The 17,076-nt window shown below is 32.9% G+C and overlaps 1 protein-coding gene across 1 annotated transcript; it reads left to right on the top strand.

Moving 5' to 3' along the window:
• Positions 1 to 3,567: 3,567 nt before the first annotated feature.
• On the top strand, positions 3,568 to 16,730 carry LOC139504007 (uncharacterized). Its single transcript, XM_071294058.1, has 7 exons — positions 3,568 to 3,658; positions 6,082 to 6,161; positions 8,620 to 8,718; positions 9,719 to 9,781; positions 10,074 to 10,130; positions 15,680 to 15,972; positions 16,438 to 16,730. Exons 1-7 carry the CDS (start codon positions 3,616 to 3,618, stop codon positions 16,613 to 16,615), a joined length of 813 nt encoding a protein of 270 aa, XP_071150159.1. The 5' UTR covers positions 3,568 to 3,615; the 3' UTR covers positions 16,616 to 16,730.
• Positions 16,731 to 17,076: the final 346 nt, after the last annotated feature.

The raw sequence follows: 17,076 nt of genomic DNA, 5'->3' as shown, positions 1-17,076 counted from the left end.
CAAAATGCAATGGTAAAGTAAATTTGGTGCTCGAACTTGTTTATTTTTAAGTTTCAAGTTAAAATTTCAAACTTAATATATTTTCATAACAAATAAGAAATGTGGTAGATGGACTGAATTATACGGATACCAGTCGAAGGTAAATGAGGTACAAAATGGGAAAATATTTTTTATTTATATTATGCATGTATGAATTGGATCTTCAAATTTTGTGCTTGTTTTTTTTTTATTTCAAATTTTAAAATGCTATATCCGATTGATGATTTGTTGTTTAAATTAAATGAGGGGGGAAATAGGGGGTAAAGAAAATCTTTCTCTCTCTCAGTCTCGTAGTAAAATAATCAGACAAAGCAGTGACGGATCCAGAACTTTTCCTAAGGGGGGGGGGGGGGGGGGGGGGGCGTTGACTGCATGACCTAAGGGGGGGCCCGCTCCATTCATGCTTCAGTGATTTCCTATATAATCAACCAAATTTTTCCCACGAAAGGGGGGGGGGCCGGGCCCCCTGGATCCGCCTAATGGAGACTCATTAAAACTGGACAAAAGTATAATGAAAATTAACATATATGTTGTATGATGGTCACCGTAATGCCTTCAACAATGAGCAAAGACTATAACACATAATCAGCTAATTTTAAGATCCCGAAATGATAAAACAATTCAACATGGAAATTAAAATACCAATAAAATAATGCATAGCAAGGTTTATCTTTGAGAGCGTACACGATGATTAATTAAATTGACCTTATACATGTGTATGTTAAAATCATATCATGAGATATTACTGTTCATTTCGGTTCATGAAATTTTAGTGAATTTGGTTGGATTCTACATTTTTTTCTCAATAGATGATTACGGTCAACAATTTAATACAGAACATGTAAAATTTTGATGAATATAATTCACATATGAGAGGTTTTTTAATAAAACAACAAGATAATTTCATTTTATTCTTCGCAATCTGTTTATATAACCTCTTTAAAATATTTTTTTTTATTACATATCATTTATTTTTACGTCATACTTAATTTTGTAATTTCTATTTTTAAAAGTTTTGGCCTACTTCTTTTTTTTTTTATGATGTGAAAAACCCGGATAATTTCAAACATATTTGAAATTGTACTATGTTTTACAATTTGTATGAAAATATTTGTTAAATAGAAATATATTTGTATATATGGTGTCTCATAAGCCTATCTAGGCTGGGTATTTGTCTTATTTTGTTATTGTGCAATGTATATTTATAGATTATCGTTGATCATCTCAACGAGATTGATTTTCTCGCTTGAGCTGGTACAGCGAAAGTGAGAAAAGCAATCGAGTTGAGATGACCAATGATAATCTGTTTATCGCTATTTTAACTATGACGACGTTGTCAATTTCATGTCAATTTCGTTAGCAACGCCACGTGGCCTCCTTAGTTTCTAGCGATAATTTTTCCATCTCAAGCTAGAAGCATGATATGAAAATTATCACAAAAAAAGATCAAAAGAAAAATGCACAAAATAGCGATAATATATAATCTGTATAAAAAATCTGTAGACAATTATGTGACACTTTAATAAAATAAATTATTTATTTTATTTTAATTTTATAAAAAAGAAGATTTGGTATATTATTGCAAATGAGACACTCTCCACAAGACACCAAAATGACACATATATGTTAACAACTATATGTCACTGTTTGAACAAAGCCTACACCACACAGTCAGCTATAAAAAGCCATGAAAATACAAATGTAAAACAATTCAAACGAGTAAACTAATAACAAATGTAAAAACAATTCCAACGAACGAAAACTTCTCTAAAATTGCAGAAAGTTTTTTGTATTTCCGGTTAATCATTTTACCTTGTAATCAATTATATGGAATTTAATGACAGATCTTTCTAAAATTGTCCGTTTATGAAGTTTGAAATTATTTATAAATCAATGTTTCAACTCCCTCAGGGAAAGTTGACCTTAGATAGATTTGGCTATGTTTTTAGGTCCTTTTTGGTCGCATAGTTCTTCAACTGTATCGGTTCTATACATCCTTGGCTTTCAAATGTTTTGCATAGAACGTTCATGCATGATAAATTCCAGAATAAAGCTTCGGATGAATGAATATAACTTTTTGTTTTTTAATTTTAAAAAGCACTGACCAGATCGATACCACTGCTTGTGGACTATATGTCCCCGATCATCGGTATCATCAGCTTAGTAGTCAGTTTTACGGTGATGACATGATTTCTTACAAAACTTTTTGAGATTGTCCGTTTATGGATTTCGATATTATTTAAAAACTAAGGTTTTAACTCCCTCAGGGAAAGTTGACCTTAGTTGAATGGGAGAGATCCATTTGCGCCAAAAATGCGGCCTTTTGCGCCACAACTTTTTCTCTTCAATGCTACGTTTGCGCCACTTGTTTTAAAATTACATGGTATCGTTTGCCCTAAAAATAAAACATACGATTGCGCCAATTAGAAGAAATGACTTCCCTCCTCCTTTATTCGGCAAATGTTTCTTTTTCTGAAAGATACTTTCTTCTTACTGCTACTGCATGGGTACTTTCCAAATTAATGTATGTAGTAGCTTGTAACTCCACTTTATTGTCCAAAAAGACAAACATTGAAGGATGAAATGCATAAAAACAGTTCATAATAATTCTTGTAGAATGCTTCTGCTCCATGCATTACCAGTACGTCTTTCGGTAGATAGAGTTTTAGTCCATACGGATAATGGGAAGAAAGCACTGTGTCATTAAACATATGTGGCTAAAACGTAATCAGCAAAAGCTTCTATTTTATTCTCTTTTGGTATATCTTGTATTAAATAATGAGCAAAGCAATAAGTTTTATTTTCTCTCTGTACATGGACTTTCTAATGCATTTCAAGTCATTTCTCTCCAGATGCTCATCTTCATGGTGAAATATCTCCGAACAAATGATACCTTTTAAGCAAAGAATTAGAATAAAGATTTATCATTAATAATTATGATAGATATGTGTACAGGTAAATTGGCGCAAATGAGTTCCAAATATTTGCGCAATTGATACATTTGGAAAACAAAATTTGACGCAAATGATACCCCTGAAAAACAGTAATTGGCGCTAAAGGACTGCTGCCAGTTGAATTTGGCTATTTTTTTTTGGTCGTATATTGCTGGATGATCAAATAAGATGTACATGTGAAGAGTGTACTGACTTCGTTCTTATCCCTATTCATTCTTCCTTTCATCATTCTTTCGTTTTTTGTTCGTTCGTTTTTCATTCATATATTCAAACATATTGACACAATTTTTACAATGAACTTAATATCTAAAACAAACACTTATAGTAAACATCAAGCTTCAAAATAGACACAGAATCTAATGATTATAAAATCACACACTTTTTATTAAAAGTGAAACGCGTAATTATATTAATATTCAAGAACAAAATAAATTTACATTTCTGACGAATCGATTTAGATATACTTAGTACCAATGCTTTTTTATGGATTAGCATTATATGAATATATTACAAAGTAATGTTTGTTCAAGGTATTTTAATATTTATTTATTTGTTATAAAATCGTTTAAGGCAATACGCTATCCTAAAAGTTGATTGTAATTCCGACCTAATCGATTTCGCCATGAAAACATCGAATTTTTCTTCGACCAGTAACAAAAAGAAAGGTAATTTTGTATTTCAAATAGTCTAATCTAATTAATTTTTATTCATTTTTTAATGCATTTTTACATATATTTATTAGGTTTCAAACGATATTTATTAATTAAAGCAATACGAACATTCAAGATAAATAAATTAAAATAAAGATAGAAAGTATAAAAATATGGATCGTGTTTTTTCTATGTTGTTATGTTATGCTATTGTTTCAGAAAAAGGGAGAAGGTTTGGATCCATTAAAACGTTTAATCCCGCTGCAAATGTTTGCCCCTGTCCTAAGTCAGGAATCTGATTTACAGTAGTCGTCGTTTGTTTATGTAATTTATACCTGTTTCTCGTTTCTCGTTTTTTTTTATATAGATTAACCCGTTGGTTTTCCCGTTTGAATGGTTTTACACTAGTATTTTGGGGCCCTTTATAGTTTGTTGTTCGATGTGAGCCAAGGCTCCGTGTTGAAGACCGTACATTGACCAATAATGGTTTCCTTTTTTTTTAAATTGTTATTTGGATGGAGAGTTGTCTAAATGGCACTCACACCACATCTTCCTATATCTATATATCAATTTGAAAGAATCGATCAAAATTTCAGCATTCAATTATATTTTTCCTATATTTATTGGCAAGTGCATATTTCATTTGAAGCCTTCATAATCAGATAGAGTCAATGTATTTATCTTATGTTATAATGGATAGGACTTTGTGTCCATTGTCATTTTGTTAGCTGTTTCTGGTACTTCGTGCTGATTTGTAAGTTCTTTTATATCTGAGTTTTGTCGTGTCTTCTCATAATGTGCTGTTACACAAATGTCTGCGGTAAGGAAAGTGATGGATGTTGAGGGCTCACTAATATTTTAAACTTCGCCATTTTCTGTATTTGCGGCCTGTTCCAAGTCATGAACATGTTGTTATGTGGCTATCGTTGGTTGATCTTTTTCATATTTTTAACTTAATGTCTATTGTTTTCAGCCTAAATTAGACCTCGTCAAATCAAATGGTTTCATTAAACAACGCAAGTGAGGAAGATCTGCCATATTCCTGACTTGGTACATTTTCCGAAAACACTTGTAGATTAAATCTGTTTTATAGGTAGCAAAACCTCGCACTTGGATAACAGGCTGAAGCTAGCAAACAATAACTAGCGAACAATAAGCCAGCGAACAATAAGGCGATATATCGAACGTGGATGACAGTTTTTTTTAAATTGCCGGTCAAATTTGATATCTTTTAGTTATTCTTAGATTAAATTGAAAAGATACTTTCCTTTTTTTGAAACTAAGGTTTTATACTCCTAGTAATATATGACATATACAAATATGTCGATGTGGTATATTTTCCAATCAGAAAATAATCGATTGAAGTTGAAACGGCGAAGATAAACGCAACTTTAGGTCACCGTACGATCTTCAACAATGAAGAAAACCTGTATCGTAAAGTCAACTATAAAGGCCCCAAAGGTCTTTCAATGTTGTGATGTTACACTATTGTTTTAGATAAGGGAGAAGGTTTGGTACCATTAAAACTTTAAATCCATCTGCTTGCACCTGTCATAAGTCAGGAATCTGATGTTCAGTAGTTGTCGTTTGTTTAGGTGGTTCGTATGTGTTTCTCGTTTTTTTTTATATAGATTAGACCGTTGTTTTTTTTCTCGTTTGAATGGTTTTACACTAGTAATTTTTTGGGGCCCTTTATAGCTCGCTTTTTTTTTGTGAGACAAGCCTCCTTAAATGGTTTACTTTTATAAATTGTGACTTGGATGGAGAGTTGTCTCATTGGCACTCATACAACATCTTTCTATACGTATATATCTCCTTACATGGCATTTCAAACGAGAAAACTTACGCTATAATTTCTTACTATAAATTTTACAAAAAAAGTGACATAGCTACACCCAATGACAATCATTGAATTCCAGGCTTCTGTCTTGATGAGACAGTCTAATAAAGAATGCGGCGGAACTTTGTTTGTGAACGCTCCGCCCCACCTCAACACGGAACAGCAGTGTTGCAGCACACCATACGAACACACTGGAAAAATCTGTTTCAGATGGCTTATCGCAATAAATCGTTACGAAATACAAAACCATGCAAGTAACATAAAAACAAAAGACATAAAGCATTGGCAAAAGAGTACTCGTAGTAAATTGAAATACTCTCCAAGCCAATTACAATGAATCAATAACTCATGATTTCCAGACTAAAGGATCAACTAGTACACAACCAACGAATTTAGTGTAGGGACGATCAGAGAAACGTGTGGTATTTGTCGCGTTGTTTTTGGAGTGTTTTTTATCATTTGTTTGTTGTTTCTTCTGATTAGTTGAGCTTTTGGAAACTTATTTTTATGGTTTGTTCTTGTGCTGTGCTGTTGCTACATTGTTCAAGGTTAGGGAGAGAAATTCTCAAAATTCACAGGATAATAAACTAAATTTCAGAAATGACAACAAAATTTCGACAGCGATCAAATGGAGGAAAGAGTGCAAAGTTCCTTATAGATCAAGTCAAAAGCAAGCCAGTGAGTATGAATGAGGGTGTGGATGAGGTTAAATACAGAATAGAGAATAATGGACAAAAGTAATAACTAAAAAAATAGAGAATAATAGAAAAAAAAAGTAATTACTGAAAGAATAGAGAATAATGGACAAAAGTAATAATTGAAAAAATAGAGAAAAAGTAGCAAACATATAAAGAATAGAGAACAATAGGGTGTTAGAATATAGAGAATAGCTGTAAAATTAAAGAATTAGGTAAAACTATGACCGAATTTATAGAACATGCATGTATGATACTTCCTGCAATATTATTCTGGCTGAATAAAACCTCAACTCACATTTAAATACTGATGACAAGATCTATGATTTATAAAATTGAGAATGGAAATGGGGAATATGTCTCAAAGAGACAACAACCTGACCAAAAAGCTGACAACAGCCGAAGTCACTTGGTTTTCAACACAGCGAGAAAACTGCGCACCGGAGGTGCATTGTCACTAGCTGGCCCCTAAATAAAAATATGTACTAGTTCAGTGCAAACTGACCTCATATACTAAACATCAAAACATATAAATTTAAAAAACATACAAGGCTCCTGACTTTGCGCAAATGTATTACGACCTGTAACGTCTATGTCATATAGGCATTTACGTTTTAATATTGTATTTATAAATGTGTCATAGACTAAACTTATTCGTTCGGTGTATGTTTACTGGGTTATGTTTAAATGTCTTTTTGATCGAAATCAACCATTTCAAATTATATCATATAGTGTGTCTTTTTATGTTGTAATGTTACACGATTGTCTCAGATTATGGTGAATGTTGGCGCCTGTTAAAACATTTTATTCACCTATCCTAAATGAAGGGCCTGTTTTTCAGTTGTTGTCGTTTTTTGATGTGGTTCATATGTGTTTCTTGTTTCTCATTTTTATAAAACTTAGACCGTTGGTTTTCCTATTTGAACGCTAGTCATTTTGGTGTCTTTTATAGCTTGCTGTGCGGTGTGAGTCAAGGCACCGTGTTGAAGGCCGTACTTTGACCATATCTGCTATCTTTTTATACATTGGGACTTTGATTGAGAGTTGCATTTATACCACATCTTCTTGTTGTTAAAGATACTAAATATAAATATGTATATCTATCGAATTAATGCCTTGTGACTATCATTGATGGATTTGAATTGATTTCATATTTTTCCTTTTGCATCCTGAATATGCATGAAATATTTGCTACTGGCCGGTAAGCAAACAACAATTCCTTATATATGTTACTTTTCGAAATATAGAAGGTCGTGCAGAAAGTGGTTCAATCCTCTTAATTAGGCAAGCTGATAGACAGAAACAATAACTCGTTAACATTTCATAATAAATATAATTATATGAAAATCAGGGTGCTTGTTGCGTAGCTACTCATGAACGCAAGAAGATGTGCATTCGACAAATTTGTTAGAGATAAGAAGATGCGGGACTATCGTACGAGTAACACCAATGGTTACAGTACATCCCCTTCCACAACAATACACAATAATAGTACTGAAATAAGATAATGAAATAGTGTTAAGTTTTAATTTCTAAAACAAAAACAATGCAAAGTAAAATGTTGTCCTGCATTTTTTTTTAGCTGTAATCTCTGTCCTGCCTTTTTATTTTTCACTCTGTTCGGTCCTGCCTTTTTTTTTTTAGTTATTCCTGACTTTATTTTACCAAAACTTTTTTTTTTTGCAAGCGTCTCATCCTGCCTTTTTTTTTTTTTAAATCAAAACTCATGTCCTGCCTATTTTTTTCAAATGTCATCCTAGCCCCCCCCCCCCCCCCCCATAGAAATCAAATGGTAGCTGCCTAATATCAATAGAAAATTCAAAGCATTACAAAAATAAGTATAAAAAAAAGAAGATGTGGTGTCATTGCCAATGAGACAACTCTCCACAAGAGACCAAAATGACACAGACATTAACAACTATAGGTCACCGTACGGCCTTCAACAATGAGCAAAGCCCATAACGCATAGTCAGCTATAAAAGACCCCGTTTTAATCATTTTCCATTAATTGTTAATGAAGAGTGTACTTTTCATGTTTTCATTTTAAAATGTTCTTTTAGACACCATAAACAATCTTCATGTTGAACGACGTACATAAATTGCAACTAACAAAAACCTGCGTTTTAACGCAAATCAAATCAAAACTTTCTATACATTATAACCATATTTGTGAATAAGAGGAGTTGTTAGGTACTTGACGTATATCAAATTAAACAGGCTTAACAGTTATAACTTTCTTACTAAATTTATTTAGTCTGATAAATCGAGATTAAGCAAACAAAAGATCCTAACGAATGTAATAAAAAGAATCACGATAAGGGGTAGTGTTGTTGGTAAATTTTTAAAAGTAGAAAATATAGAGTTAGAATATTTCATAATTGAATGGAAAATAAACTGGATCTATATAACAGGTATGGATATTTCATTTTTATTGTTTACAGGTTTTACATAAAGTTACATATGATTCGAGAGCCAAAGGATGGGTTGGGCCACAAAAAGAAACTCATTCAAAATGGGTGAAAGCTCGAGGAGCAGTTATGGTTTGTATGTCTGAATATGACATTAGCCGGTGACAGATACCGGATATTAAAAAAATTAAGAAATAAGAAGATGTGGTATGCTTTCAGATGTGGTATGATTTCCAAAGCTCCCGACCGTGCAAGACTGTCGTGGGTAGTCAAGGTCGTTAAAAAGCGCACTAGGCGTGATTCCAACCAGAATATTCAGCTATGAAAGGACCTGTGAAAAAATGTGAAACAATTCAAACAAGGAAACTAAACAATTTACCAATAACAAATATAACAGACACGAACCAATGACAACCACTGTTCTGTATGCTCCTGACTTGGGATTGGCACATACAGAATGTCTGACTTATGTGTTATTTCGAATGTATAACGAACATGTAAAATATCAATGACATCTGTGTATGCATATCTGTACACCTGTAAAAAAGAATTAAAAAAGGTATATTTGTTATCATTTGATAGAAATCATATATACTAAATTCAACTCCACACCATAGTTGACGTATAATTACCAGTTACATACTGTATCCTAGTAACAAACCGTATCCCCCCCCCCCAAAAAAAAAATAAATAATAATAATAAATAAATAAATTTGGAAACAGAGACGTATACAGCAACTATTGAAAAAGATGAGGGGTGGTTATACATGTACCTGAAAAATTGGATTCATGCATATGGGTTTCTTTATTTTGCTTGCCAACATCCATGGAAAAGTGAATTGAAAACTACCCATATCCACTTTAATCTTCCTCTTTTTTCTCAATCTTTTCTTTCGCACTCAAGAATTAGAATACACCTTATATATATACATTAAGCTTTAAATTCATTGATGGACGAAGAAACAATTGATATATTCATATTTTATTTGATAATTTGTCTTATAATGTAATTTTTCCCTTTCTTAGTTTGAATTTAAGGCTTGTCACAAGATTTTTTACATTTGTTAGAACGGTATGATGACTGCTACTTGCTTCTTTTATATTGTTTTTTATTTTATTTTTTATTTTTCAGTTCCTTGGTATTCGTAATGCAACAAGACCTAGAATAGATGTCGCATCATTAGTAAGGGCAACGGTAAGATATGCATGATGTTAATACCAAGTAAAGTAAGTTTATTGTGAAAAAATGTCATATACAAAGTTTTATACACAGTTTGCCTTTCAATTTTTACTTCCCGTCATGAAAATACTATCATTTGAAATTCAAACGTTAATCTAGAAACATGCTGATCGAAAAAAATGAGTTATCTCCCTTACACTATAATTTTGACAAGTCACCAATATATTATGCTATGCATTTACTCTTATCAAAACATGGACTAGAATAAACTTACATTTATGTTTATTGTCACGAATATTATTTTCAGAAGAATAGAACGAGTTTCTCAAAGATGACAGACGTCGACCAGGACGATAGCATACAGGTAGACACCACATAAATTCCTCATATATATAGTCAATAATAGTGCATTGACTTGACATATCAACGATATAAGGATGAGGCTTAGAAACGGGGAAATGCGAGGCTCTGCCGAACTTTTTCCCCGTTTCGGGCCGAATCCTTATATCGTTGATATGTCAAGTCAATGTACTATTATTGTCTTTATACTGCAATCTAAAATAGTACATTTTGAATTGTTTTTTAGTGTGTATGTAATTGTTTGATTTAAATATTGGGGAACTTCCACCTTTTATAAAAAGGCCTCATATCATGCAGGCGTTGAAATGTACAGCACAATGAAATGTACATCTACCTCCAGTCGATGATGAACAAGTTTGTTTTAGAATGAACTAAAATATCAACAATAAGCATAAAACATAATGATATATAATAGTTTGCAAACCAAAAATATTAACAAGTGAAATATGTTTTTTTTTCTAAAATTTGCAAAAGAAATAAGTTTATGTCGTTGTATACATTGGAACCAAGAGCAGGTTGAATAGTTCGTATGAATAATTAATTAATAATTTCGTCAATTTCTATTTAAATATTCATGAGAAAAAGAGATATCAGGTCAGTGACTGTATATAGTACTGCAACTGACATCGAAAAAGACGCTTAGTTAACGAGTTTAATAGTCCGGAATAACACACGGCTGCAAATTGTTTTAAATGATAGAATAATATCTATATTTTAATTTCCGTCGGGTCGTAAAAAGTTTCTATGGTCACATTTTTGTATTTTATCCCTTTAATGGGGGTACCCCTCAATTTACGGTTTTGGGTAGTTACCTTAAAATCCAAAAAAATATTTTTTGGTTAAATTTCCAGCTATTTTCGTAAATATTTTCTATGCACATATCATCAAGGATCATCGGAATGATGAAGATATAAATATAATACCATCTCCAAGTAAAACTTTCAAACTTAAAGTTGGCTGTTTTTTAGATAGAAATTTAACGCGTTTTTCTTTGAAAACAAGAAAACATATGATTCAAAAACAGTATTTGACATTTGAGAGGACAAAACATATTATTGCGATACTGCATGCAAGTTTTGTTGGGCAAATTCCAAACAATTTTGTCAAAAATTCAAAAATAAAAACATCATTTGTACCTTTTTTAATTACGGAAATTTCCTATCCGTCAATCAGCTCCACCATTTATTTTTTCCTTCACAATGAATTTAATAGTTTCGATGTGATTATGTATATTTTGTAGGAGAAGTTAATTTATTTTTGAGTGATTTGAATATATATGGTAGTTCTATCGTGTATTTTCTGTAAATAAGTTATATTTTGGTTAATAAAATTTTGACTTTATATAAAAGTTAACCAAATCCTTCGGATAAGAGGTTTTCCGGATAATGACTATAGTTGACATTGTGTGAAAATACATTGTATGTCAATGTTTAACCTCAGAGCAATTAAAATGCATACAAGTGGTCGGGGAAAAAGCACTTTTGAAGTTTCGTAGAGATTTGGTGTGTGACAAGGTGATGCTAAAACCAACGTCTCTTGATATTCTGCTTTCCGTGGGCGAATCATCAGTGATATTATGAGACTTGCACCAGAAGGCAAAATTGGTGCGTCTTTAAATTAGATTGATTGATTGATTGATTGATTAATTGATGATTGCTTAACATCCAGTGGCAAATATTTCATGCATGTTCAGGACGAGAACAAGTTAACAATAAAAACAATAGGTAGGTTTTGTCATAATAGAGGCCATTCGGGATGATGATCGGAAAAATTTAGACTGCCACTGGAAAATGATGGTATATTGGATTGGGACAGAAATTTTCCATTGCAACATGCCACCTACGGACCCCTCAAAGAGTTGATGCAAAGGTTTTTAACGTGCAAAGAACGTGACACTCCCTTTACACGAGGCATCAGATTTAACGTCCCCATTCTGACCGGACGTGACTGCGAACGTGATACATCCCGCAAAGCCAAACGGACGCCCCACTTCGTTTTACTGCCGGTCGGGGGAAGACCAAGTGACCATATTTCGTTTCCCCAGTCACCCTTGGGAAACTTTAAATTAGAAACAACAGAAATCCATATATGTGATCAAACTGATCGACATGTATCCTCACAACCTGACACTTTTTTACGATCTCACGCTCAGTTTCTTCCTTATAGTTTGATATGAAAACAGGGTTTTTGTGTAAAAGAAAAACCTTTAAAAAAAACCAGAAAACTACGCAAAACTGAGTCCTCTAAACGTGTTGACAGTCTTTTAAGTTGTGCTTATTAATGTGAGTAATCATTTATCCATGCATAACAAAGTTCTTATTGAAGTCAACACCTTTGCAATTAAGTAAAACAGTTACTGAAAAATTAGAATTTGAACTTGCTGTTAGTTCATTGATAACGATTGTTAGTGATGTGATTTGTTCTTCCATAAGAAAAAAGCCTTTCTCATGTAGCACACCCTCTATATATACCGATCAATTTTACCCAAGATTGTCTCTGATGCTTACCAAACTGCCAAACTCCAGAACTAACTAGATATTGTGACACCTTACAATTCAGACACAGTGGGGCCAAGGGATATGAAATATAGAGTTTAGCTCTGAACTCAATTTAGGGGATGCCATATCTGCTGCAGGAAAAGTGAAGTCTATGTTAAGACTTTCAGAATTACACCAAGGTGTGTCTGAAAATATCAAGGATACATTAAAAGAAGAACAATTACTTCACCCTGCCACCAGTGCTCTTATAAGCTATGTCCTCGTTTTGGTATTTCTATGGAAATGATGCCCGCATAGCTTGTTAATAGACATAGGAAGATGTGGTATGAGTGCCAATGATACAACACACCATCCAAGTCACAATTTATAAAAGTAAACCATTATAGGTCACGGTCCGGTCTTCAACACGGAGCCTAGGCTCAAAAGTCCATTTGTTAGTTAATTGGTGAAAAATAACACAAAGGCGCTTCTGAACCGTATATTGTCCCTAAAGATAACAAAAATTCGTAAATGTATGGCTATTACAAAATCAATCGTTACTATTGCAACATTCGACCCATTACATTTGGGCTTGGCAGTGCAGATACATCATGCATATGAATATGGGAATATGGGTCACGAACATTGATCGAACTTTTGTACTCACATTTCTTTTGTGTTTCCTATGCAAAGGTTAGACTATATCTGACGAGTTTGACCGAATCATGACGGTCTTTACGCTCCAGATAGCATTTGTACTCAAAAACTGTGTTTGCTTTGCACAAAATCTGTCCTGCGCCGAACTTGTTCTTATAAAAAAAAAGGGAAGTGTCTTGTAATGCTAATACGCGTACTGAATCGGCATATGATGACTACGAGATTGATTCATGTCCCTATTTTATGAATACTTGAGCTATTGTGTTTCGCTTTTAAAAGTTATATAAGGATCATGACTGATTTTAAATTACAACATTAGAAAATTGGCATTGCATTGTATAATTTTTCATCCTTCCCTTAAAAAATTAATGAGTTAACATTTTTACCAGGATTATCACACTAAAAGAATGTTCATGCACCAAACTGACTTTGTTTTACACTCAATTTTTTTTAAACCTCGCATTCGCCTCGGGTGACTATAGTATATTTTGTGTTATAACTGCTCTTTCCAGACTTTGCAAATACACAATATGTATTAATCTATAACTAGATACTAATGGTCACAAAATACACAACCTATAAGATGCAAAATTAAAAACAATGTTTCAGCGCTTGAATTTAGTTTTTTTTCAAAGATAGAAAAAATATTGAAATAATTTGATAAAGTGGTATTTTATACTTTAGAAAATAATTCTGTAATATACTATAGTGAAATACTACACACAATATGAAAGTTTATGGATGTGAAAAGGTCAAGGCCACTTCTTCTTTTGCTATGTCTTAAATGACAAAATAATCAGGTGGTTCCAAATCAACGCCATTTTGTAATGGCAGCTCTTCATATAAGTAGTCAAATTTGTCGTTTTAACATCGTTTATAGCATTTGCTTATGATTGAATCGTTTTTGTAGCATTCTATTGAATAAATATCAGAATATTTCTCCTTTTTGTCCTTGTGGTTGAAATATTGATACTTTTTTGTCTGACCTTTGACCTCAATTTCACAAAATTGTGACCACTCTGTATTTTTACGACCCAACTTTTCTTATTGTACACGTTTTCCTCTTTCCATCGATATATAATTTAGGTGTGTGTTCTTCCGGACCATTAAAGTTTTAAAAAATGAACTCTGGTTGCAGTACTAATATGACATAGAAATATACAGTCAACGCATTTGACTGCTCAAAAAGAACGAGTGCAGTATAAATTTTAAATATAACTGTGTCAAAATGATCTCTTGGACAGGGGTAGGCGATTCTTAAGCTGTCTTTGTCGACAAAACAAAGTAGAGCTGCTGTATGTATGCAATGCTATGCAGAAAAATCATTGTAAAGTTGGCTTCTATAGCTTGGTACAGATATTTTCTACTTTCTGTTCAAAGTTACTTTTTACAGATAAATTTTCTTTAATTCATAAGTGTAAAATATAGAAAATGTTTAGGAGAGTTCAAAACCCAAGATCAAACTCCTCAGGCGTGTTAAATTGGAGGTCGACATACGTTTGCGCCAAAAGTACCTCCTTTATCGCCCTAACACAATTGCGCCAATAAAAGAACTACGTTTGGGTCACGATTTTTTTTAATTCTAAGTACCATTGCATAAAAATAAGCATTATCTATAACAGAAACGATCCCGCCAATTTAAAAACTAAAATAAAAAAATAAAATAAAACAAGTAATTTCTTCTCACTTATCCTGGTTTCGAACTGGCACTAGTAGTTTAAACTGTCGGAGTTTACGCCGTTTCAACGCACATATTACGAGTATTCAGATAAAAAATAACAGCCTGGCAATATAAGTTTATTGAAATTTGCAGTTTAAGATACACGTAGTTTTTCAGTCGAGTTCTCCTCACATATATAGTCTGCCACTTCTCTTGTACAGTTTTGAAGCTGCTTGATTTGGAATGTTACACCCACATGTCCAAACAAAGTAACACACAATCAACACCTAATCTGGTCTTTAAGTAATAGGAGTCCTCGTTATTCAATGATTTTCTTCTTCTTTTAAACGATAAGAATTATTATGTATGATAGAAAGTTAATTTATCGCAACGTAATTCCGTTATCTGGTGCAATTGATGCCGCTGAAGAGTACACTTTTGCGCAAATGATATAATTGTACTAAATAGTAAATGACGCAAAGATACTTGCAACCCTTAGAAGGCTGTGATATATTTGAATACTTTTTTATGTTCCTTTGGTCACATAGCTTGACACATAGATCAAAGAATGGAACGTGAAATATGTCAAAGAGACAACAACCCGACCGACGAATAGAAACAAAAGTATTCATTTGAATATACATCCTTCAATTTCTAAATGCTGAACTAGAGTATCTCTGGTGAGATACATGTAAGCTCTCAAACTAAAGCGCTTGAAACGCAGATTTGTTTTAATTAAATTGTAACTTCTTTTTACAGGTTACACTGCGAAACCCGTCTCACATCAGTAGACCATTCGACACAACGAAACCAGGTGGCGCTGTATGGACATCGCCAAAACCAATCGGCTCAGCCAAAGAACGATCGAAATACTTCAGTTTCGATAGACCGAAGACATCCGATCGTACCCGACTATCTTCGGCCGTTAGCAGCCATCAAGCGCAATATTTAAAGAAAATTTTACAAGAAAAAGAGAAAGAACTTCAAATGATGCAGAGATTGTTATCAAAGTCAACCGAAGAAAACTCAAAGTTGTCAAAAGAGCTTGAAGGGTATGAAATACAATACTTATAAAACTGAAAAATGTTTGTCAAGTTCGCCGTTTCAGGGTATTTTCACTACTTTTGTCTACGTTTTTATGTACATTAGATTCAGAAATGACTCATCGCAAATGAATCTGTTTAAATTTTGTTTAGAATGCTATACGAAAGACAACGGATGTTTTACGTTTAAAGTAGGGACCATGGTCATGCAGTTTTTTATACTACTATTTTTGCTTCTGTAATTTGTGATTTTATCGTCTGCTCATGATACAATTTTATCAGATCTCATATGGATTCAGTATTTGAGCATAAGAGATACAAAAGTATTGCTCAATTTATAGATTTCACAGCAATATTTAAAAAAGATAAATGTTTCTGTTTATTTCTCGCTTACAGTGAATTATATTTTGCCCTGTCTGTGTTTTTAAAATAGGCACCTTTAACATTTAAGTTCTACTTATAATTATATTTCAGATATCAGGGTAAAAACTACGATGAAATCTATGTAGAAAATCTCAAGTTGAAAGAATCTATTTCAAGAGTTTCTAAAGAAAATGTTATACTGAGAGGACAGCTTCAACAGGATAGAAATCCTGCTGTTCAAAGAATGTTAGAAAAAGAGAAGCTGCTGAAGAAACAACACACATTATGACCCGATTAAACCTTACAATGTAAGATATCATGTGACACACACTCAACAAATCAAATGCCATCATTTGATGATGTCTACCTGAAATAAACGCAACAGGTTGTCTTTTTTAATTGCACTGAATGCGTTCTGTTAACTTGTTAATCCAATATATTACTTATTTCGTTTTACACGACCAGACTTTGTTTACTAAAGTCCTAACCGAGAACATTTTATTAGAAAATAGTTGGTTAATCATACTGTCACTAACTTGTACATGTTGTAGAACACGGGGAGATTAGATCGAGAGGATTGACGGCTAAGTGGCCAATTAATTCATGTAATAAACTTATGAATTCGAACACTACACGTGGAAAAAAGTAAAATCACAAAAATACTGAACTCAGAGGAAAATCAAATCGGAAAGTCCTTAATTACATGTCAAAATCAAATGACAAAACACACCAAAAACGAATAGACAAGAA

The sequence above is a fragment of the Mytilus edulis genome, chromosome 14, assembly GCF_963676685.1.
Source record: "Mytilus edulis chromosome 14, xbMytEdul2.2, whole genome shotgun sequence".
Classification (NCBI taxonomy): domain Eukaryota; kingdom Metazoa; phylum Mollusca; class Bivalvia; order Mytilida; family Mytilidae; genus Mytilus; species Mytilus edulis.
Note: the sequence above shows the minus strand (reverse complement) of the source record. Positions and strands in the feature narration are given on the sequence as shown.

What these genes read in the sequence shown, in the direction of transcription:
- LOC139504007 (XM_071294058.1), top strand. Translation starts at nt 3,616, where the DNA reads ATGAAAACATCGAATTTTTCTTCGACCAGTAACAAAAAGAAAG. An exon ending in ATCAAGTCAAAAGCAAGCCA is followed by an intron (nt 6,162 to 8,619) that starts GTGAGTATGAAT and finishes TATTGTTTACAG; the next exon opens with GTTTTACATAAAGTTACATA. An exon ending in TTGTCAAAAGAGCTTGAAGG is followed by an intron (nt 15,973 to 16,437) that starts GTATGAAATACA and finishes ATTATATTTCAG; the next exon opens with ATATCAGGGTAAAAACTACG.